This window comes from Rhineura floridana, chromosome 7, assembly GCF_030035675.1.
Source record: "Rhineura floridana isolate rRhiFlo1 chromosome 7, rRhiFlo1.hap2, whole genome shotgun sequence".
Taxonomy (NCBI): domain Eukaryota; kingdom Metazoa; phylum Chordata; class Lepidosauria; order Squamata; family Rhineuridae; genus Rhineura; species Rhineura floridana.
The window spans coordinates 155,059,021-155,082,689 of record NC_084486.1 but is presented as its reverse complement, the minus strand read 5'-3'; the positions used below and the strand labels follow the sequence as shown (position 1 = coordinate 155,082,689).

At 54.6% G+C, this 23,669-nt stretch overlaps 2 protein-coding genes across 3 annotated transcripts in view; one reads left to right on the top strand and one right to left on the bottom strand.

Annotated features, from left to right (window-relative positions):
* BDH1 (3-hydroxybutyrate dehydrogenase 1) overlaps positions 1–6,575 on the bottom strand; it is a 14,415-nt gene extending 7,840 nt beyond the window's left edge. The window contains exons 1-2 of one of the 2 annotated variants that reach the window (XM_061637655.1): positions 6,436–6,575; positions 1,502–1,637 (exon numbers count right to left, since the gene is read on the bottom strand). In XM_061637655.1, the coding sequence (XP_061493639.1) occupies positions 1,502–1,596 (95 nt within the window). In that variant the 5' untranslated portion in view covers positions 1,597–1,637; positions 6,436–6,575. Of the gene's footprint in view, positions 1–1,501; positions 1,638–5,483; positions 5,664–6,435 lie in introns of those variants that run through there. The other variant, XM_061637654.1, reaches the window with a different exon arrangement.
* LOC133389638 (D-beta-hydroxybutyrate dehydrogenase, mitochondrial-like) lies at positions 5,718–23,669 on the top strand. The gene is made up of 5 exons (XM_061637653.1): positions 5,718–5,943; positions 15,811–15,921; positions 18,491–18,635; positions 20,692–20,844; positions 22,517–23,669. The coding sequence occupies exons 1-5, from the start codon at positions 5,728–5,730 to the stop codon at positions 22,984–22,986; spliced, it is 1,095 nt and encodes a 364-aa protein (XP_061493637.1). The 5' UTR covers positions 5,718–5,727; the 3' UTR covers positions 22,987–23,669.

The following is a 23,669-nucleotide window of genomic DNA, read 5'->3' as shown; positions in this document are numbered from 1 at the left end:
AAAGCCTTAAGCCCGGACCGCAAGTGCACTTGCCCCTGGGCAGGGCTCTCTCGCTCTCTCTCACACGCTCCGCTCAGTGGAGATTCCAATTGCCATCGCTGCCAGACCCTCTGCCCCATCAGGCTGGTATCAGCACCCGGCAGCACCTTCCCTTCTGACAGCAACCTGAGCCCACCTGCCCCACAACTGCACTTCCAGGGGCTGGGCTCAATCGGACCCAGGCGGGCCCATCTCAGCTAGCATTCAGAGAGCCTTCGGGCTTAGGGGGGTATATAAATTAAACTAAATAAATAAATAATAAATAAATAAATTCTGGGGCCACCCAGATGGTCTTGTCCAGAATCTGGCATTTGGGGGAGTCTTGCTCTGTGGGGAACAAACACAGCCTGAATGTCCAGAGGGCAGATTCTGTTCCTGGATGCTGCATAGCTCCGCCCTTCAACAGCTTCCTGATCTGAAAGAATTGCACTGGCTGCCCATTAGCTACCAAGCCAGGTCCATGGTTCTGCTTTTGGTATGCAAAGCCCTACAGCGTTTGGGACCAGGAAACCTGAAAGACCGTCTTATCCCTTATCCCTCAGTCGATCATTACAGTCTGCAGGTGAGGGCCTCCTGGAGACACCATCTCATCAAGAGGTCAGTTTTGTACAACATAGGAAGCGGACCTTTCGTGTAGTTGCACCTACCCCTAGGAATTCTCCCTCCATAAATATTACACAGGCGCCATCCCTGTTATCTTTTCAGCGCCTACTGAAGACCTTCCTCTTTCAACAAGCCTTTTAAGTAGAGACCTTAACTCAGTTCGCATCTGTGCTAGAATTGCTTTTTAAGACATTTTTAACCTGTTTCTTTTTTAAAAAGATGTTTTTAAAGATGCTTTGTTTTAATATGTTTTAAAAGATATTTGTTTTAACATGTTTTAGAGTGTCTTTAGTATTTTTTTGTGCCACCCTGGGCTTCTTCTGGGAGGAAGGACAGGATATAAATTTAATAAATAAATACATCTTGACAACTCTAGCCATGTTTCGAGAGAGCTGGGCAAAGCAGCTTAATGGATGGGTCTGGGTCCTCTGCAATGCTCAGCAACAGTGGAGGGGGAAAGAAGGCAACTTCTGACCCATAATTACAGCTTCTGCTTTTTAAAAAAAACAAGTTTCTAGACCGTATATAGCTGCAAAGCTCTGCTTGGCAGTGCGTGCTCAATGCCTGGAAGAATTTTAGAAGACAAAGGGGGTGGACATTTTCCCAATAATCAGGAATTAGCAGGTGACAAAATCCACTTTGAGCACTGAATTGTGCTTTAAGTGCGGCAACATTGAGCTCCGTTGGAGGATACCTTCCTAGGCGCAGATGGAGAAAAAGGCTTCCCTCCACCCCTGCAGAATGTGCAGCTCGTCAGGGAACCCTTCTGCAGACCCTTATTCCTGGGGGAACTCTCCCCACTGCAGGCAAAGGAACAGCACCCGTACCACCGTTCTCACCCCCACCCAAGATCACTTACCGAATACTAGTGGCTACATCCTTGAGATGTGGGGCTTTCACAGCCAGCTGGGCAAGAGGCCGGGAGATGCGGGTAGCTGCCAGGATGGTTGCCATGGGTGGTGGGTGCCTTCGCAGTCAGAGTCTTCCTCTTGGCTCTGCAAAACAGGCAATTCTCCTTTGTTTGCACCACACTTTTATGGCCACACTAACTTTTTAGCCATAAAACAGGGTCCAAAGGAGGAATCCCCCTTCTCCCACCCCCACCATCAAGATAACAACAGGCTCCTTCTCACACAACTTTGAGCCCTATTGCCTAAAAACACAGGAATGCCACAAGGCCGGGGGGGGGGAGTGTGTGCATGGGGAATCTACCGGGGGGGGCGGGGGGAGAAAAATGCTCTAAACCTGAACCAAACTGTGGGAAAGAATGCTTTACTCTTCTGTCCACGGAGTCTGAATTATAAAAACTCAAATAAAGGTCAACTCTGGGTCTTCCTGGCAGGAATGGATGCAGCTCTTTTCTTTCTCCAGTTCAGGAGAGGGTGACAGGCCTTTTGGGTCCCCGGGCACCTCCTTCAGGACCCCGACACTCCAAGGCACCTCAACGTCTTTCCTGGATGACATGTGCACCCCACCCAACAGGGGCTGATGCGTCTGTGAGCCAGGAGTTTGCCCAGCCCTCTGATGGAGATGTACGAGAGGAAAAAGGAAAGATAAACCCTCTTCCAGGGGTGCAAGCTGGATGATCTTCAAGGGTGGCTTTTCAAGAACAGAGACACACTCGTGTTCTAGGCAAATGCAGGTCAACAGGGGGCAGATGTTGCTGGACTCCCACCAGCCTGAACGGCCAATGGTTTGGGGTGACGGGGGCTGGAGTCCAGCAATATCTGGAGGGACATACTGCTCCTGCACTGGCTTCATAGATGGAGATTTAATTTTTTTAAAGATCAATGTGCACACAGGGCATTTCAGCTGAGAAAGATTTGTTTATATGTTAGATTTCTATCCCGCCCTTCCTTCCCAAAGGTGCTCAGGGCAGCAAACGATAAAGTGGGAAAACAATACAATTAAAAAAAAAATCTGTTTCTGCAGTTTTGTCTTCAAGGGAAGCTCCCAGCCCCACACATTTCCCTCCCCATCTCCCACACACAACTCAGGTGAAGTGAGGTGGTTCAAGGGAGGCAAAGAAAGGTGGTCATCTTCACGCAGTGCTCAGTCAAACGGCGGCATTCGCAATCACAGGGTGCAGAGGCAGCTTCAAGAGGGGGATCACTGGCTACCAGTCATGATGATGGCTGTGGATGGCCTGCAGTGTCAGGGGAGATGCTCTGCCTTGGGAGCAGGGGCTGAAGGGCACATGTGAGGCAGGCGCTGCTGCTGCTGCTGCACTCTGGCCTGACGTGTGGCTTCCCATGGGGGCATCTGGGCTGGACACTTGGTCACAAGAGTGACACTCACCCCATCAACGTGCAACAGAGCCTTTCAAGGGCTCTGCCGCAAGCCCAGTGCAGGCCACATGGGCACATTCACACTGTACATTTATTCCACTTCTGGCTCCGTCCGTGCCCACGACTCCGACTCCTCTGCAAAGGCACTTGCTTGGGGGCGCCTGCAACCCCCCCTGCCCCACTGGGCCACCAAGAGGATGGGGAGCCAGTGCAGGGGCAGAGAGCGGGCAGGGAACGGTGAGGGAAGTGGGGGGATGGAGGCGGATGGGGGCCCAAGTAGCACCTGGGGCGGCAGAGAGGCCTGGTGCTTCCAGACCCCTGTGGGTCCGGCCACGGGCGCTGCCTGCCCCACTTACCTGCGTGGAAACCCACGGCTCGTGCAGAGGGCGGAGGCCCTTCTGGGTGCTCCATGGCGGCAGCCATTCAGAGGCAGGCGGGGGGGGGGTTCCGGGCAGCTGGAGATCCGTTAAGTCAGTTACAGGAGGAGCGAGTGATGGCCAAGCGCAGGAAGGGCATGACCCTGCCAGATGCGAGGGGGGGGAGGCGAGCAGGATTTCCAGCGGGGGGGGGGGTAGCAGGGTAGAGCAAGGCCAGAGGCCCACAGGCTCTTTGCCCAACCCCAGACCTAGAACACTACAAGATGAGCACAAATATGTGATGCACACATCACAGTACAACTGGATCAGGCCAAAGGGGGGGAGCCCCCTAGTCCAGCCCAAAGAGGTGCCCCAATGGGGAGCCCTCCCCTCCTCACTGGCTGGCTGCCTGCCTCTGACACACGCCGGAGGTCCCACACAGCCACAGCGGCTGCCCCACTTCAGGCCACCAAGAGGCATCAGTGGAAGAGCCTCCACCACCTTGTCTAACCCCCTTTACGGGCTGTTGGCAATCACCGCCTCCTGTGGCAGGGAATCCCGCAGATTAACAATGGGCTGCATGAAGAAGTAGCACTTCCTTTTGTCTGCGAGGGCTGCGTTTTGCAGAGTCCAGCTTTTCTTGCTGCAGGATTGCACAACTCCTGTTTGGAAGCGTGGAGAATACACCCCCCAGCCTGCCCCTATTTATGGCCAGGCACGGGGGGGGGAGTGGCTGCCCTCTTCTGAGGAAGCTCAGCAAGACTGTTCCCTCCCCTCCTAGCCAAGGGGCTCTTGCTCTACACAGCATCATGATGGCCACGGTGTAGTGCAGGAGGGGGGAGGCAAACATTAAACTTAACCGGAGGACCAGCCCCTCCTGAACCACACAGCAAGGTGGGTGACAAACCACTGCGAGCAGAAGGGCAGTGATCCGTCAAGGAGGAGAACATGCAAAGCTATGCTAAGGTAGCCGAGATTCTCCCTGAAGCACAAACAAGATCTCATTTGCCAGCAAAGTGGAGAGAATACAGACTCTGCCTGCTGGGCCACACAAAGCCCAGGTATTCTGGCCCTAAGAAATAGACGAAAAGAGTAGATTCAGCTCTGGGTGGGACGCCCAACAGGCCCGTTACCTAGGGAGGCGGTGGGCCTTCAACACTGGAGGCCTTCACGAGGCAGCCACCTGTTGGGGATGCTTTAAGTTGGATTCCTGCAGTGAGCAGGGGTTGACTAGATGGCCTTACAGGCCCCTTCCAACTCTACGATTCTAAGCGCCCACCATTCTGCCTGGAAGCCCCTCCACACTGGCATGCCAGCCTGTTCACAAGTGCAACTTGAGGTGGTCAGATACAAGAGAGGCTGTCATGCCCCCCCCTTTGTAGTTGCATGACAAGCTGCACCTGCTGAGCCCCCTCCCCTTTCTTCAGCACAACAATCCAAGGTACGTTGCCATTTGGCCACTTCCGTCAAGGGGCTACTGGCCTTGCATTTGAACCAATTTGGTCAAGAGACTTGAATAAGCGAACCGAGGGAGGGGTGAAGCCTAGTTTCCTTGAGCGGCCTTCCACCCCAGGACGAATAACGCGCTTCCATATCGACACACACAAACCGATTAGCAAAAACCCCTTGCACGTAGAAAGCTAGCTTCTATTTTCTCCGGGGCTCGTGCTTTATTGCCTGTTGCAGTCACGAGTTTCTTAGCGGCTTAAACGTGAAAGCGGGGCCTAAAGCCAGGCTGGGCGGAGCGCCTCCCCGATGCCGGGCTGCCCTTGAGTCCCTGGCAAGGAGTCGCAGGCCGGAGGCGCCCTCGGAGCCCCCTTCCCACAGCCCACGAGGCGCCTCCAAGGCCCGCGCGGAGGCTGGATCGGCTCCGGCCGGCGCGCGCACTCCTCCCCGGTGCCGGCGCAGAAGTCTCGTCGGGGCTCGGCTGGGGGCGCTTCCGCGACAAGGCGGCGCTGAGAGGCTGAGCCGGGAGGCTCGCCATATGACGGCAGGCAGGCAGGCAGGCAGACAGGCAGGCCCCGCGCACCGCCCTCTCCTCCCCCCCCCGGGCACGAGGGGGCGGCGGGAGCCAAGTTCCCTCCGGGGAGGCTCCGAGGCCGCAAGGTCGGTGCCGCCGCTGGAGGCGAAGAGGGCTCCCTCCGCCTTCGAGAGCGCCCCGGGATGGAGGAAGCGGCCCGGCGGGATGGCGCCTTACCTGCGCTCTCGCTCGGAGGCCGCAGAAGACGGAGGGAAGCAAGGGAGGACGGAAAAGGAGGACGGAAAGGCAGGCAGGCAGGCAGGCTCGCTCCTCCCGCCCGTCGGCGCGTCCTTCCTTCGTTCTCCTCTGAATGGGCCGAGCCGGACCGGCCTCCCGCCTCCCGCTAGGTCGAGGAAGTGAGATCATCCGCCCGGCCCCTCCCCTCCCCTCCCCTCCCCTCCCTCACTAGCGCGGCGCAAGGATGCTGGGGACGCCACAGCGCCGGAGCGCCGCGCTCCTCTCGTTCCCGGCGGTGGCGGGGGGGCTCCTGCTGCTCCTGCTGGGGGGTCGGTGGGGCGCCGTCCCGGGAGGCTGCTGGTGCTCCGGGTATTGCTGCATCGCCGCCGCCGCCCTCCTTGTCGTGGTCCTGCTGCTTCTCCTGTGCCGACGGCTGCCCAGTCTCGGCAGCGCCCTCCCCGTGAGTACCGGCCTCCTCGCGGGCGCCTTTTGGAGGGCGGAGGCGGGGAGGGACGAGGCCCGCGGGAAGAAACGGTGCTCGCCTCCCGGCCCTGTCGGATCTCTCCTGCGGGCGCCTGTACCCTTCTGTCTTGGTAGAGGCCCGGAGGTGGAAAGGGCGGCAACAGGATCCCCGGCGGGGACACCCGCTCCAGGAGGGGAGGCAGAGAGGTTCGGGGCGCCGCTCAGCAGAGGGGGCATGTCAGCCCCTTCCCACCCCCAAAACCCCAGTTCCAGAGGGACTTTCCGCATTTGCAAGCGGGAAACTTCCGTTGGAGGTCTTTTTAGGGTTGGTGGGGCAGGATATACCAAGCGGGGACCTGATAGAGGTGGTGTGTAAATGGCTGCGTGCCCTCCCCCTACCCGCATTTATAGAACGTGGGGTGGGAGTGGGGGTGGGGGTGGGCGGTCACCAAGGGAGGGTGTTCGGGACAGGCAGTAAATGAGGGGCGACCTGGGCCAGCGGCTCCGGCTGTGTGCGGCCACGTATCCGTGGAGGGGGATCTGGAAGACTGTTCGCGGAAAACGAGCTCCCTGTTCGGGGGCAGTCTATCGTTGAGCCCCAGGTGGCACGGGGGCAGGACCCCCGACGCCTTCCGGCTCTGCTGCCCGGGCCTTCCAGACTCGAGGGGCTGCACGGCCCGTCCAGGGACCTCCGACCCAGCTCTGACGGCCCCTCCACGCATCGGAGGGTGGGATCGGCGGCTCCCGCCTTCCTGGAGGCCACCCCCGAGCGAGGTTGGCTGCTCGGTCGCTCGCGCCAAGCGGTCTCTCCTGCCCTTTGGAACCCAGGAGATGTGCGGGGGGGGGCGGTTTTAGCGCCCAGGGCAACGGCACGGAGGGAGGGAGGCCGCCCACCCACGTCACCGCGCTGCAGTTTGTGTTTTCCTGCGCAGCTCACGAGTTGGTCGGGGAGATCCGCAGGGACTCCGCCTCCTGCTCCCTTTCCCTCGTGGGCTGGCCTGGCTCGTTCTGCTTCCTGACGTGGGTCAGGGTTTTTCTGGGACTCCGGATGAAGAAGGGAGGAGGGGGCCCTGTGATGCGTCCTTCCCTGGCTCTCCCTGTCAGGTTCCTACCTGCTCGTGGTTACTGCCTGTCTCTAGGCACCACCAGGGACTCCACCAGTCCGGACCGCACTCTCTTATGGTTTACCTATCCGCTCTAGCACAGATCTCAACAGATCCCCCTGCTAGGCAACCACCAGTCACGTCCCAATACTAGTATTCCCAGAGACTCTGAATACTGGTATTGTTATTCTCTTCACCGCTGCCACCATTTGTTACAGTTCCCCTTCAGCCTTGGTCATTACCTTACCCTCCCTTCTGGTCTGTGAAACCCCAGCCAAGGATCAGGCCTTTGGTAAACCAAATTAAGTATTTATTAAAGATAACAAAGCTAACAAGATTAACAAGATTTCTTCTTAAGGCACATAAGCATATGGTTTTACTCAATACTAATCCGAACTCCACCTCCCTCCTGGTAAACAACTCTCTAAACCCCACCAAGCAATCCACTCTTTCTCTTCTCCCCCCCAGATTCCACAATTCACCACCTCACATTCCCCCAGATTTACCTGTCATCCTTTCATTTATACTGTCAGCCATTTTAAACATTCAGCCAATCATCAAGCATTCTATTGCCCATTCACTCCCCCTCCTCTTTCACTACTTACCATGTATACTCTAAACAACCAGCACTTACCATATATACACTAATATATTGGAACATCACAGGCCCCAGGGGGGGCCCCCGAGGAGAAAAGAGCTCCTCCCCCGCTTCCATCCGCTCTTGTGTTCAACAAGGAAAGCCTTCCCTGGACCAGCTGACATCATCGCCCCAAGGAGCCCCCCACAACGACCAGAGCCTGCTCTCCACCCCCCACCCCAGGGCAGATGAAGTGCCCATTTTGCTGCCGCGCACCCCTCTCCCCTCCCCCCAGGCCTAGGTTAGGGCAGGCGGCTGCAGAGTAGAGGGATGGGGCCCTACCCGACTCTCCCAGTGTAGTGAGCTCGTGGCTCCCCGTGATTTGAGCCGGGACACAAGAATGTCGGAAGAGGCTGGCCAAAGGGGGCCGTTGGAAGCCCACAAGCCCAGCCTCAGGGCCGCCGCTCGCTCTCCTCCTGGTGCTGCCCCATAGCCACTGGCTTTCTGGGCACTCACTGAGGGCCGCTATCCCAGGTAGCCCTGGAGCATCCTGTTCACAGCGCCGCCTCTTGGGTGCCAGGTTGGGCTGCGTGGGCTCTTGCAAATTGGCCTCCTGACAGCAAAGCCCTCGTTGAAGCACCCAAGGGGGCCCTTCCTGCAGCACGTGGACTGCTAAGAGGCTTGAAATGAACATGAGAGGGAGCTGGATTTTAATTCTGTTAAGTGATTTCAAGAATAAAACACAGTCATCAAACCAATTAAAAGTTTCTAATCATATTTGCTTTCTTGCCTTGTAATTGCTTAACCAATGCAAAAAAATATTGCAGATATAGGACTAGGGGATTTCCCCTCTCATATGTGTGTGCGTGAGCAAGATCCTGACAGAGCACTGCTCCCCCCACTCTGGTGTGGAGGCAGCACAGCAAGGCATCGGTGGGAATGGGAGACCTCCCCCATCTGGGCGTTGCAAACTAATCGGGCTCCTCAGAGCCCCCCCCCACTGTCTGCTATGATGTGCTGCTATTCATACATGGCATCTTCGGGTGGGGGCAGACAGGGCCCTGTTGAGGCCTAGTGGGATCCTCAGTGCACAGGGGTGGGCTGCACCAATAGTTGATCGGACTGTGCCCAAGAAAGAAAATGATTTTTGGCTTAATTACAGGAACAAAATCTTCAACTGATTTCTTAAATCAAAATATTACAAGGCTACATTTTCCAAGCCATTTACTCTGAAATCAATCATACAAGGCTGTTGATTGTAGCAGATTATCATTCACAGTGGAGTCATTAACACTGATAATAAATCTTCAAAATCCACATTTTGAAATTGCACTTAATTGAGATGCACCTCTTTACTCTGGTCTTGGATGCCTATTTCTGTGACTGTAATTTGTTGTAACTGTTTTTAATATGGCATTTTAAATGGTAACCCATCCTGGGACCTAATAGTGAAGGGCAAGTAATAATAATACCAACAACAAGTAGTAGTCCTGCATGGGGCAATCCAGAATGGGAGGAAAAGGTGCCTTTGGACCCTAGAATCGTGGCCACATCTAGATGGGGGGCAGGAGTCTGTAGCAGCACTGAGACACTCAGCTGTGAGGCCGGGCTCTGGAGGGTATGAACAGAGGTTAAGAAAGTGGTGCCTCCGCCATGTGCATGTCACTGCTGGCTGTCATAACCAGCCTTCTAGCACAGGAAATAGGGAAGAAGGCCATTGGGGCAGGGGTCCTGGTGCCAGGAGTGCACCCACCTCGGCTGAGGCCACCGAGCCATGCCTGCTGGCATGCTCAGAAGGGTGCTCTTCCATCAGCCAAGCTGCAGCCTATTTCTGGGAAGAAACAGGTCAGTTCAGCAATCCCTTTCCCTTTCGAGTGGGAGCTCTCCAGCCTGGATGGCACCTGGTTTAAAATCCGAGCCCTTTTGATCTCCCTCCGTAGCAGCGTCTGACTTGAAGAGAGATCCCAGACTGTGGGAGTGGCTAGCAGCAAATTCAGAAACACTCAGAGGGGCCCTGCTGGGCCAGGGAAGGAGGGGGTGGCTTCAGAAGGACGCTGTGGTCCCCCTTGGCCAACAGGTGAAGCGAGTGCCTGGTCTAATGGCTGGAGTTAAGGGCGGCTTATCAACATGACGGTCAGGCCAAGGGGGAAATAACTGCTTCTTGAGTGGCCCTACATGCCAAGGGGCCCCCTAACGGACATGGTGGTGGGGTTTCATGGGGGTCGCCCAACCATTTCTCTTTACTTCAGAGCAGTTGGCAGAGGTCCCAATGTTTGATCTGAGTAATTGTGCTATTTCCCTGATTGAAATCCCTCTGAAGGTATTATTAGCCGGGCCCCACTGTGTTGGAAAATACAAGCATGAGACTGCTTGTGCATATTCCTTTTCTGTGGAGCTGAGGCGACTTCAAGGTGGTCTAAGGGGGGGTTAACCTCACTCACCCCAGCAGCAAAGTTGGACAGGCCCCTTGCTCAGTGGCGGAGCAGGTTTCGCACACGCAAGGTCCCAGTGTCAGTCTTCTTCAGCAACATCTCCAGTTTTAAAAGGCGCTCAGGAGAGAGGTCTGGCTGGGAAAGACCCTCTCCACCCGAGACCACCCTGGGAGCTGCCCTGCCACCAGCCACAGGAGGTGGCACCGGGCCAGGTTAAGCCACGGTCTGAGGCAGGCTCCTGGTCTAGGGCCTCAGCAGCACTAACAAGGGTCTAGCCTCGGCCTCTAGGCCAGAGAAGCTTCCCTGAGCCTCACGAGGAGGGGCACAGAGGGATCTCTTATGCCCCTCTCATCTCCTCTTCACTACCTGAGTGCTGCAGTTTGCTCTCTTCTTACATCATAAACATGTACGGCCTCATTTCTAAACAAGAACATTTCCTTCCCAGCTCACAGGGAAACTGCTCTGTCTTACAGCTGCCAGCCTACTGCCAGTGCTGGTGCCTCTTGACTCTGGCTGGCAGCGGCTCCCAGGAATCCAGACAGGAGTTTTTCCCAGCCTACTGGAGCTGCCGCCAGGATTGACTCTGGGACCTTCTGCACAGAAAGTAGCTGCCCTGGCATGGAGTCACAGCCTTTCCCCATAAAGCAAATGGCCTTGCTCATGTCTTCGTGTGCGCGTGAGAAGGAACCACTCCTTGCACAGCCGCCACCCCCTTCTGATTGGCTGTGTGCAGATTTGGGGTTCCCACCTTACGTCGCACAAAGGGCTCTATTTAGTTGCAGTTAAACATGCTTCAAAGGCTAAAGCAACTATGAAATGTTAGGAAATGGCTGGATTACAATATGGGAAATTTGATTTTAATAATTAGACAGGGTTTTAATTTTTTTCCCTTGGTGGTTTTAGATTGCATTGATTTAAATCCACGCCCGATTGTAGACTGGCAGTCAGCCGTTTTTCATCCAGACGGCCAGGAGGAAAACTGAGTCAGAAGGGCCCCAAAGGTTTCTGTCTGGGGTTCCATCCCAGGCAGGTCCATCCCAGTCTGGATGCCCACAGTGTGTCATGAGGAGGGAGCAGACAAGACAAGCCACACGCTGGCAGAAAGATAAGGGCAGTATCTAAATTGTGGAGATGATTAGGAATTCAGATAAACGTGTTGTTTGTTTAAGTAGTAGCCATGCTATAACCAGACAGGATGTTCTGTTTACTGAGGCACATGTGCGCACAGTCAGGACTCTTCTGTGTTTCAGGCTGCATCATGTTAGGAACGGCCCCTTTTCAGAGGGTGAACATCTCCCATGCCTGGCAGAGGAGTGTGGAAATTAGGGTTTGTTTCAGAGGCAGGCAAAGTCCATCTTTAAAAATAATCCAGGCCAGAATAGATAACCAGGAGATGGTCAACTGTGACATGTTCAAGGCAACGGGGTGGGGTGTTGAGGCTGTTGTGGAGGGCAAAGGGCATTGAAGACCAGGAAGAGGGGAATTCCAAGCAAACATGACTGAGCTGAACCCACACGGCTGCCACATGACCCTCTATGATGTCTGTGCCGGGGAAGCCAGCTGCAGCTGACTGTGGTGAAGTGGGCCTTTGAGTCTGGTGCTCCTCTCCCTTGCCCAGGTGGCCACAGAGCACCTTTTATCACTCGCTGCTGCCTGAGGATCAGCCCACGCAGTGAGTTGTGAAATGCTCTTGCCACAGCTGTGGTGCCCGCCCATTTGGCACACCCAGAAAGTCATGTGATGTGGCCCTTGACCTCTGCCAGTGATGGCACTACCAGCTGTGATTGATGGCACCTCAGTGGAGTTCCACACCTGGAAGGGGCCAGACCTGAGTGTAGGTTGAGGAAGTGGCCAGACTCCCCATCCACAGAGTTGACAACAGGCCTGAGGGGTTCTTGGTAGTAACAGAGCTCTGGATCCTTGGCCCCTTGTCTCTGTTTGGCCATTAAATGTGGTGGCACATAATGGCCCAGCAGCAGGTTGGGCTCTAAATGTGCCATACATACACCACTTTGAAAACGAGCCTTCAGTTTACTCTAATTCAGCATCAGTGACTAAAGAACTCAAGTAGCAGAAACCAGCCTGCAGGGATCAATTTTCTTTTTAATATTATTTTCCTTTATTAATTAAATGATAGTAATCCCAGCATGCACAGCCTTTCACAGGACAAAGTAAGGCAGGCAGCAGCAGAAGGGAACTTACAGCAAGAAAGACAGAATGCAAATGTTGGTTTCAGGGGTGGCTGTTCCCACCTTGTTTTCTGAAGCAGGCAGACATCTCTATGCTCGACCAGCCATGGATGGGTCAGCTACAGCCAGAAGAAGACCCCCACCCCAGGTGATACTTACATCCCTCGGTCTGAGCAAATGGTGCTCTGCGTAGATTCAGAGCTTATTAACAATAATGAGAAACTTTAATGGGCAATCCCTAAACCACCAAACTGACCACCCTTGTGGGCAACCAGGGCTATCCCCCCCCAACAGAAGAGCCTTTCTTTGTAGAGGCCAGATACCCACAAGTGATTTGGGGATCATGCAGAGAAGACACGTTGGGATGTAGAGCACACCTCTGAGAAAAATGTATATGTGATGCCAGCAGGACTTATTTTGGTGCAGTGGATTTCTTTACTTTGAGAGTGATCTGTTGAGCCAGAATGGGATAGTTTGGTGCCCAGCAGCACCCACAGCATTTGTTTCGCTTCAGAAATACCTGAGGGCACTGAGGGGTGTTTATGTTTAACTTGGGAGTGTAAATAATCCCAGACCCAAGGGCCCTGGCTTCCCTGGTCGGGGGACTCCCCCTTGTCCATTTCGTTCTGAAAGGCAGTAGCTGGGTGAATCGCCATCAGGCACGACTCTGTCACCTTGTCCTACTCCCCTCCGCTGCCCCCAGCTAAGCTGGCCTTTCCACATATTGTGACAGGGGAGGAATGAAAGCTGACAGTTCTTGTTCCTTTTGTGGGCTTCAAAATAGCAACTGCCCTTGCTGGGTCTGGCCTCTTTCCAGCCCCCCAGAGAGTTGTACCCTTGGTCTGGGTGGGCATGACAGTGTCATGGGAGGACTTTCCATGACACTTCCACCTTTCTCTCAGCCAGGGTGACGCAGGAGAGATGCCACCATGCATGCCAGGGCAGCCGAGTCACTGGCGCTTGGCAGGCTGGCTTCTCTGGTTTCCACTTCCCATTTGTTTGTCCTTGAGAGCAGCCGGGTCAGGTGAGGGCCTGTCTGCTGTTTGCTCATCGACCTCTGAGGGCGTGGTCCTCCAGCTCCTGCTGAACCGGCTCCCAGTCTTGCCCCACAGCTGAGGTCTGATCCTTGTCACCCTCTACCACATCTACCAATTGAAACCTATGGATAGTTCATTGCAAAATCCACACAGACAGCCAATAAACTGGCACCACGTGAGCAATTGTGCAGATGCTTTGAAAAGGCAATAGCAGTGAGCAGGACAGACAGACATGAAGGGTCAACCAGACCAGCCACGGCCCAAGCTAGTTCCACCATCTGATCGCCGAGAGAGGAGAGCTGCCTTCTGATAAGAACGAGGAAGCCAGGCCAGGCTGTGCAAAGGGAAGCGAAGAGCTGGTGGGGGGTGGGTTGCTGGGCTCTCTGAAATGGAGGAGCATTTCTGGGGGGGCCCATCTGAATAGGACAGGGAGGATCAGACCAAAGTTGCAAGGAATTGTGCCCACTGAGCTCCCCCAAAGGATGCTCCACACATCCACCCCTACCCACGAGAAAATTAGTACCCCAAAACAGCACTTCTTAAACTTTGTTGCATTGTGGGCTCCTCTGTCACCAGATGTGCTTGATCAGTGGGGGCCACCACATGTCTTAATTTATAGCCTGCCATTTGAGAGACTTCTGAATCACCATTTAATTCCTTCTACACTCCTGTGAAGCTGTACATCTATTTTGAAGTGTTAAGCAACCTCTGGAGCTGCTTCAGGGCTCTTCTGTTAAGCAAACAGGCAGCCAGGGCTGCTAAGCTCAAAGAAGCTGGAACTTGCTCACTATTGTTTGGGAGTCACTGAAGTGAACCCTACAGTAGCATATACAGAAAGAGCGTTTGACACACAAGCCTGTTTTAAACATGTTTCATTCTTAAGAGTGTAAATTATTTTACTTTTTCTGTTAATGGATTTGTAAACAAACCTCTTTATTACTCCTCCTAATAATATTATATTTTAATGAAACTGCAGTATATAAATACTTTATAAATTTAAAAAAATGGAAATGGACTGCTTTCAAGTCTATTCCAACTTATGGCGACCCTACGAATAGGGATTTCATGGTAAGTGGTATTCAGAGGGGGTTTCCCATTGCCTTCCTCTGAGGCTGAGAGGCAGTGACTGGCCCAAGGTCACCAGGGAGCTTCATGGCTGTGTTGGGATTCGAACCCTGGTCTCCCAGGTCGTAGTCCAACACTCTAACCACTACGCCACAGTGGCTTATAAGTTTTCCTGTTCATGTTCTTATTGCGGAGGGTTGAAACATTTCAGCTTGGAGGTTTCCCAGAATACCCCTCTCCTGCCACGTGTGCCGCCCAAGATGCCAAGCCCAGAATGGCAACCATGTTGAACTGGTCATCCATCATGACCCCAAATCCCTTTCCTGGTCTGTCATCATCAGACAGGCCTTACCCCATTAGCCTTTATGTGAAGCCAGAGGTTTTTGCCCTGATATGCATCACTTTACACTTACACATTTTCAACTGCATTTGCCACTTTAATGCTCAGTCACCTTGTTTGGAGGAACCCTTGTGGAGCGCTGTCCTCACTATCACGTCTTGTTTCTACCACCCTGAATATTTTGATGCCATAAGCAAACTTGGCCACTGGACTGCTCACCCTTAACTCCAGATTGTTTATTAACAAGTTTAAAAGCACCAGGTCCAATACAGATCCTTGGGGGACTCTAATTTCTACATCCGTCCATTGGGAGAATAGTCCATTTATTCCTGCTCTCTGCTTCCTGTTACGTAACCAATTCTTGATCCACAAGAGGACCTCTCTTATCATATAACTACTAAGTTTACCCAGGAGTCTCTGATGAGGTACCTTGTCGAAAGCTTTTTTGAAAGTCCAAGTACACTATGTCAATTGGATCACCTCTATCTACACACATGTTGACACCCTCAAAGAACTCTTAATAGGTTAGCGAGACAGGACTTACCCTTGCAGAAGCCATGCTGGTTCACTCTTCTATATGCTTGGTTATTTCATCTTTAACAATACATTCTACCAGTTTTCCCTGGGCAGATGTTAAGCTAACCAACCTGTAATTTCTGGGATCCCTTTTTAAAGACTGGCGTTACATTGGCCTCTTTCCAGTCCTCAGAGATGGAGGCAGATCTGAGGGACAAGTTCATAGTTTTGTTAGAAGGTCAGCTGTTTCACATTTGAGTACTTGGAGAGCTCTCAGGTGGATGCCACCTGGATCTGGCGATTTCTCAGTTTTCCTTTTGTCTGTTAGACCTAGAACTTTGTTGAACTATGCGCTAACTATGCCCTAAAAGGACTTGTCCTCCTATCCCATGAGTTAACTTGGGAGCCTTTGGTGAGAAACTGCCTGAAGGTTTGAGTACACGCTATCTGCTGGACACCATTTCTGGACTGGGTCTGTAATGAAGGCAGAACAACAGCCGCCCTCCTGCCTCCATGGGCGCCAGCCGCTGCAGTGGGCTTTGCTATGCCTTGCTCCTGGCCCTTTGCGCTCTCTGGGTGATGCCCCCTCTCTCTCCCCTCCTGCAGGCGGATGGGAAGGCCGTGCTGATCACTGGCTGTGACAAAGGCTTTGGCCATGCCTTGGCCAAGCACCTGCATGCCAAGGGATTCACAGTCTTTGCTGGTTGTTTGCTCAAGGTGAGTACTGGATTCTGCCCGAGGAGGCAAGTGCAGCACGAAAGGAAGGGTCAAATAGCCTCAGTGCCTCACCTGCATCCCCCCACTGAGACTGGATCCCCCACGGTGGAGGGGCAGCCAGTCCCCCCAAAAGATGACAGGGGGGAGATTGCTGACAAAATATTGGGTCCCTCGTCTCCATCATCGTATGGCAAGAGAAATGACAGCTCTCCATCCTTTAGAGCACGCATTCCCCAGCCGGTACCCCCTGGATGTTGCTGAACTCCAGCCCCACCCCCATTCCTGACCATTGGCCTTGCTGGCTGTGGAGGCTGCTGGTGGGAGCTGGCAGTCCGACAACATGTGGAGGGCATCAGTTGGGGAAGATGGCAAGGGAGCAAAGAGCAATGGGCTAAACCTGGGGCTGCTAATCTTTTTTGGCATGAGGGCCACTTTCTCCAGAGGCCATGTGCCAGCAGTGCGCATGGCCACCCCACAGTCTTGCATGCGCACACACGGGACACCCACACCCACATACTTCTCTGCCCATCCCAGTGGTTTACTTTCTCCCCCTCTGCGGCTGGAAGGCCAGATTAGGGACCACCACCACATTAAATGAAAGAGTAGCTCATCCATGAGAAAAGAAGAAACCTTTGAGGTGGGGGGGGAGGTGTTCTGGGCAGGCACCTCTTGGGTTTTTTTAAAGTTTAGGATCTCCCATAGTACCTTCCCTCCTGTCCTGTTCTAGGGGAGGCTCCTCATTCACTGGCACATTTTCAGGGTGTGCAAATCTATGGCAGGAGAGAGTGGGTGCAGCTTGCACTGGGGGACATGACAGAGAGCGGACCCACGTTGTGCTGTAGGGCTGCGTGTTGTGGGGGGAGCTGGCCCGCTTCCCAGCATGATCCGTCAATCCTTCGACTGGAGGGAACTTCTGACGAGCCGCACACACAAACACGCGCAGGGGATACCCAGAGGCCGCCCCAGGCCCCGCCTGCACCCGACTAGGCCTGCCAAGGTGACCTTCCTTCCCTGGGCGGGGAAGGGGCGCTCTCTCGGCAGCCTTCAGCTGACCCTCGCGGGGCGGCCAAGGCCAGAATGTTTCCATCCCTTCCCAGGGGAGGCCCACGTCACGCGCTGCGTTGCCTGGCCTTGTTGCCATGGACACGATGACGGCTCACTTTCACTTTCCCACACTGTTGTGGCGGCGGCGTGTTTGGGCGCCACAGGCGGAGCGCAGCCGCTGCCAGAGGAGGAGCTGGCGCGGAGTCAAGGCAGATGCCTCGCGTGGCACCATCGCGTCTTTAACTGGCTGTTCTGGGTCCCGTAGTCAATACTAAACATCCGGGGCAAAAGAGGTCTCCTGCACACAATCAGAAGTCCCAGGATTATTCCTTTGGACTCATTCTTCCAAATGATCCCCTTATTGATCCCCTGCTGTGAGCCCCTGAACCTGTTTGCAAAACAAGGGCCTCCCCGTCCCCCAGGGGAAGGCAGTATTCCTGATCAGCCCTTTCCTGCTTGCGTGCTCACCAGGGGCTGGCTCAGGAATTGCCCCCCACGGCTGTCCCCCTAGCCAAGCTGGAGAGCTTTGAGCGGTCAGCCCCGGCCTGCCAACGCGGCTCCTCCTTGAGAGTGACCTCTCAGCAAGTATTTATGTCTTCACTGCTTTCAAGTGAAGTTGTGCAACCATGAATGTGTTAATACTGCATGTTCTTTTGTAATAGACTTCAGGCTTTTCCTGAAGTGTGACCCAGTCATTTTATGAAATACTATTTGCACAACTGAAGAAATCGTTTTATTGCTTTCAGTTTACTGAGGCCATAATCTTTCATATTTCATATTTTTATCTTTATATACCATTTCAGTAGCTTTTGGCTGTGAAGTGGTTTAAACATCTGCTGCAGAGTCTCTTCTAACAGGCTCAGGTCCTCTGTACATAAAGACAGCAGGGCATGCTTTGCACTCCAGACTGGCTGAGCCTTTTGATCAGCTGTGTGAGGACGCCACTTGCCCCTTGGAGCTGGTGGGGCAGGCCCTCCCCCCCCCAGCACAGGCATGCTGAGTAGAAAGACCCACTGAGGACCCCCACCCCATGTGCCAGAGGGGTGCATCAAAGGGGATTAGAAAGTCATTGTATCAGCAGGAGATTGTTTTTATTTCATAGACTCATAGAATAGTAGAGTTGGAAGGGGCCTATAAGGCCATCAAGTCCAACCTCCTGCTCAGTGCAGGAATCCAAGTTTAAGCATTTATTTATATCCTGGTTTTCCACTCCCAGATCCACAAAGCTGCTAACAACAGATTTTAAAATGTGATTTATTTATTTATTTATTATATTTCTATACCGTCCAATAGCCAAAGCTCTGTGGGCGGTTTACAGCATAAAAGCATCCAGTATACAATTAAAAACATATATCAAACACATTTAACAACCTAGCCGCCACGACAACAGGCATTCTTGCATGGAGGGGAGGCACAGGTGGACCCTAACAGCAGCCCCCAGCCTGGCAAAGTCTGACAAAGGCACTTGGGTGCCCACCTGAGTGGTTCTGGCGGTCTCCATGGCCCACCTGTGTTTGTCACACAGGACCAAGGAGGAGATGGGGCCAGAGAGCTGGAGCAGCTCGGATCAGAGCGGATGTGGGTCCTCCAGCTGAACGTGTGCAGTGAGGAGGAAGTGGCTTGTGCTCTCAGATTCGTGGTGGACAGCCTGAGCAAGGGACCTGAGCAAGGTAACCGCCCTCGGCCAGGACCCCGTGCCATGGCTCAGGGAGGGGAGGGGAGGGCACTGATGTGGCCACCGGGGGCTCTGCCAGCCCTGCTCGCCTGGAGCCCAGGCAACACCTGGGCAGCTGCAGGGCCTGAGGGGCCTGCTTTGCATTGGGTGGTGGGGCGAGAGGAGAGAGAGTGGAAGCCACCTGGTGTGTAGCTAAGCATGCAGAAGGCTCTGGCCAGAGGCGCCCTTGTGCTCTGGGCAGGCGATGGGGAGTGCCAGGCTCAGAGACCAAAGGGCAGCACTTTGGAATGGGACCATCCAGCAGCAGCTCCTCAGTCCCAATGAAAGAGGCGGGGGGGGGCTGGGGCTGGACTCCGGAGATGCGAGTCCCCATCACCACCAGCAGCACTGGCTGAAGCTCTTCCTTGTGCCACAGCGTCAGCTCGGTCATGACCTCTTCCCTGCCACAGCATGTACGTGTGAGTGTTGGGGGAGATGGCCTAGGAGTGGAATAGCCCGTTGTGGCCTCTCCCCCCCCATCTACTTTTCCTTCAAGATGGGGCTGCCAGTTTGGGAGAGGAGTCAGGGAACAGAGGGGCTCTTGGCATCAGCCGCTGGACGGGGCTGAGGGGCCTCTGGGGGAGTGTGCAGGGGGCTCCTTGTGGACTTCTGTGCCTGATCCAGGGCCAGATGGGGGTTTGGGGCATTTCTGTGCAGACCTTTGGACAGCGGGTAGGTGGTGACACACTCACTCTCAGATCAGATCCCCTTTATGAAGAACTCCCAATAATCAGCAACACTCCTTCATGGCCACGTGTTCTTCCTGGTTGCTGCTGCTGGGCCCCACATTCCTCGTGGGGGCATGGCAGGATTATGGCTAGGAGGATTGCAGGAGGATAGGAGGGCAAGGGCCGGGCTGGGCTGGGTAGGGCACTGTGCAAAGGGCTGCCTGTACCCAAGGGAGTCTGTTGGGCGAGGGATCAGGGCCAGAACTGAATGGAAAGAGGAGGAGGAGGAGGAGGAGGAGGAGGAGGCGGCATGCCAGAGGCGGGGAGGGGTGTGCTCATGTACGTGTTGAGAAATGGGGAGAAAGCACAATAGGCCCCTCCCACAGCAAGAGGCTTTGGGGGCTCTGGGCAAGGGGCACAAAGGATGCCCCCAGCTGAGCCAAGCGCAAATGCCATCTCCTCTGTGCCAGAGGCAGTAGAGGAGCAGGCCCCTGCCCTGGCACTGACCTGCCCCAGAGAACTCTTGGCACCCCTCCCCCCCCCGTACCCACAGGCAGAAAGGGTCAAGGGAAGCTCATGGAGGCGGTGCTGCGGCTGATTCCATGTGTGGAATCCTTTTGAACCGGAGACTGGGAGAGCAGGCAGAGGGAGGGGTGTGGGGAGGGGAGAGAGGGAGGGAGGGAGCTGCCCTCTCTTCCAGCCCCCTTGAAGGGGAGGGGGCAACACAGGGAGCCCTCCGCCCAGCACGGCTGGTGGCTGCCTTTGATACTTGCTCAGTGGCGCTCTCAGGATCGAATCGGCTGGAATAAATGTACCTGAGGAACTCCTCCGCCCCTTGGGGGGCCACGGGGGGGCAAGAGGGGAGGGGGAGGGGGATCCACCATGCCCTGTTGCTCCTCCTTGGGCTCAGAATTCAAGGACAAAACAGGCTGGGGAAGAATGAATGAAAAGAATCCCTGCGAAGGAAAAAATGTTCCAGGATGGTGCTTTGGGCGCTCCCCTGGACAGCTTGAGCTCTCCTCCAGTGAGTCTGCTTCCCCACAAGCCCCACTCATTTCAGTGGGGGCTCTGCAGAAGACGTTTCCATTGGATTGGGACCGTGTGTGCCCATCTTGAAGGCTGTCTCGGAGACCTGCGCAGTAAGCAGGCGGGTCGAGTGCGCCCTGCAGGCTGGTTCCAGGGGTGTCCCGAGGCAATCCTCTGGCCCTCCGCCGGCAGGTCCTACTTTGGGCTGTTCAGAGTCTGGGAGGGGGGACTGGGGGGAGATCCGGTGTCCCTGGGGGGAGAAGCGGCCCTGTTCCTGTGGCAGACTCCCCAGGACCCTTCTCCTGGTTTGCCTGGCAGGTCTGTGGGGCTTGGTGAATAACGCTGGAGTTGCCTCCTTCGGGGATGTGGAATTCACCAGCATAGAAAAATACAAACGTGTCGCTGATGTCAACTTGTGGGGGACCATCCGTGTCACAAAGGCTTTTCTGCCCCTGATCCGTGGGGCGAGAGGTATGGAGGACATCAGTCTGCCCCCAAGGGCTGGGGTTGACTGGGCACCCAGAGGGGGCATCCCTTCTTGGTCATACGCATTTGGCAGACCTTCCTGGTGCAGAAGTGGGCTCAGCAGTGGCATGGGAGGAGGAGCAGCTCTCGAACCCAGGCAGAGCTGGAGGCATGGCTGTCCTGCACTCCTGCTGGAGCAGCAGCAACCCCTACAGGAGCTGGGTGCAGCAGCAGCACCCCTACGACCAGGATCCCTCCCTCCAGATCTTGAGACAGGAGAGGATAAAGTATGCAAAGTCACACATGTGGAAATGTTTGCTTATTCTGCATGATATTTGGCAGTCCCACAACACAGAGCAGGGATCTTTTTGAAGGAACTTGGGGAAATGGGGACTGGGCAGAGAGAAGTTCCAAACTCCATAAGGGGGGGGCAGGCACAGCGGGGCAAGGCACTCGGGGCTCTCTGACCCCCACTCCAGGAACAGGATGGCCAATTCACCCCCCCAAATCCTCTCATTTCCACAACAGGAAAGACCCAGAAAACATTTTTTTAAAACTGAGAAGCTGGGATTTTCTGGACTCAGTCCACTGCACAAGCAGATGCTGCCAGTCTGTTCAGTGTAGTGTGTAGTCCTACTAAAGATCTCCCCTTAAAATACACCTCGACATTTTACTTGAGGAGGGACAACTTGAGGGTGGGATAGTCCTGTGTTTGAACAACCAGGACACCACTCCATATAGAATATTTAGATAACAGGAGGAACGCTTTTAATTAGAGAAGTGGCCAGGAATTGAGGTGCACTTGGCATGTGAACCCGCTTACGGTCTCACACTCTAAAACTTAGAGCCTAAATGGTGAGTCCTCAGAATCACATATGTACAGTGAGTCATCACTGAATATCAGCAGAGATCTTTACCTATAAAGGATTCAAGCTTTTGCCCTGCTTTAAATCATTGAGACCTGGTTGAGAAATAAGAAAAGAAACTTTATTCATAGAAATACGTAGTTGGACCGACAATCTAGTTCTCACTAACTAAGTTGGAGGCACAATGGCCAGTCTTGGTCCTTGCCCCCATGCGGCAGGAGAGAGATTCCTCCTCTCCCTTCAATGGTCAGAGGAAGAGGAGGAGGAAGGAGTGGTCAGCTTCTCCAAGGGTATCAGTTTACAACGGAAGGAAGGCAGGTAGAGCACACAGGTCAGAGGAACAGCCAAGGAACACCTTGGAGGACTCCCCCCCCCGCCTCCGTTGTGGCATGCAGTTTACAACCTTCAAATCTGAGTTGCAGTTTCCCACACTTCCAACATAGCCCTGGGCTTCTCCTGGGAGGAAGGGTGGGATATAAAACAAATGATAAATAAATAAATAAATATTGGGCTTTGTTGGAGTCTCTGTTCACCAAGGCTTACCTCCAAAGCTGGTTTCCAAGGAAATGGAAAATAATATAGATGAGCAGTGCCTTTGGGCATGCACAAAGTTACTTTCCCTCTCTGCTGAGTAACCACATCGGTCCCCTTGTGTCTGAATTCTTTGGAGGGGATGGGAGGTAGCTCCCAGGTCAGATGAAGCCACTTCCAGGCCGTCTCTGCTTCCCCTTGAGGAGGGCCAGCCCTGGAAGTGGCTCCTGCCCTTCAGCACCAGGCCTTGGCTCTTCCCAATTGCCTCTGCTCCTTCCCAGGTCGGGTTGTCAACGTGACCAGCATGTTGGGCCGGATGGCCAGTCCGCTGCGGTCCTCCTACTGCGTCTCCAAGTTTGGGGTAGAGGCCTTCACGGACTGCCTGAGACAGGAGATGTACCGCTGGGGAGTCTCTGTGGTTGCTGTTGAGCCCAGCAACTTCATCGCCGCCACGGGCATCTTGACCAGGGAGGGTGTCCAGGCCGAGGCTCAGCAGATGTGGAGCGGGGCCAGCGAGGCCGTCCGCGTGGATTACGGAGAGGCCTACTTCACGCAGCAGGCCTGCCAGATGGAGGCCTTTGTGCACAGCGGCCTGAGGGACGCCTCCCTCGTTCTCAACGACATCACCGAAGCGCTCACCGCCCGACACCCTTGCACCCGCTACAACCCCATGGAGGCCTACTGGTGGGTCCGGCTGCAGGCCATGACCCACTTGCCCACAGCCTTGGCCGACTGGCTGTACGCCCACTAGCTGCAGGCAGACAGCGGTAGGGTTGGCCTCCCAGCCACCGCAAGGCCAGGGCTGACAATCAACAGAACAGCTGCCTCTCCCAGGGAAGAAAAAGTAGTTTCCAGAGACTTCTTGGACTGGGCACAGATTGCAACCTGCCTGGTGCCCAGTTTGACAAGAAACCCGACCCCAGCCTTGCCATCCAGCCCTGAGAGCCCCCCCGGCTCAGAACTGGCCACATGCCAACCTGAATCCCCCCACTTTTAGAAGGGGAACAAGAGTGTCTCTGCCTCGCCCTCTGCAGATGAGGTACCCAGCTTGGGAGGGGGGATCACACTGTGCCCCCTGACCCTCCCCCCAAGGCCATCCTAACCTCAGCACAGAGGCCACCCCATAAGCGCCCACTGTGTCCCTCCCCACTAGACAGAGTTTCCTCAACACTCATCCCTTAAGAACATAAGAACATAAGAAGAGCCTGCTGGATCAGGCCAGTGGCCCATCTAGTCCAGCATCCTGTTCTCACAGTGGCCAACCAGGGGCCTGGGGGAAGCCCGCAAGCAGGACCCGAGTGCAAGAACACTCTCCCCTCCTGAGGCTTCCGGCAACTGGTTTTCAGAAGCATGCTGCCTCTGACTAGGGTGGCAGAGCACAGCCATCATGGCTAGTAGCCATTGATAGCCCTGTCCTCCATGAATTTGTCTAAT

Excerpts from the sequence above, each read along its gene's own strand:
- LOC133389638 (XM_061637653.1), top strand. The coding sequence starts at position 5,728 with ATGCTGGGGACGCCACAGCGCCGGAGCGCCGCGCTCCTCTCGTTCCCG. Across the intron at positions 5,944-15,810 it reads GTCTCGGCAGCGCCCTCCCC|GCGGATGGGAAGGCCGTGCT; the intron begins GTGAGTACCGGC and ends CCCCTCCTGCAG. Across the intron at positions 15,922-18,490 it reads TTGCTGGTTGTTTGCTCAAG|GACCAAGGAGGAGATGGGGC; the intron begins GTGAGTACTGGA and ends TTTGTCACACAG.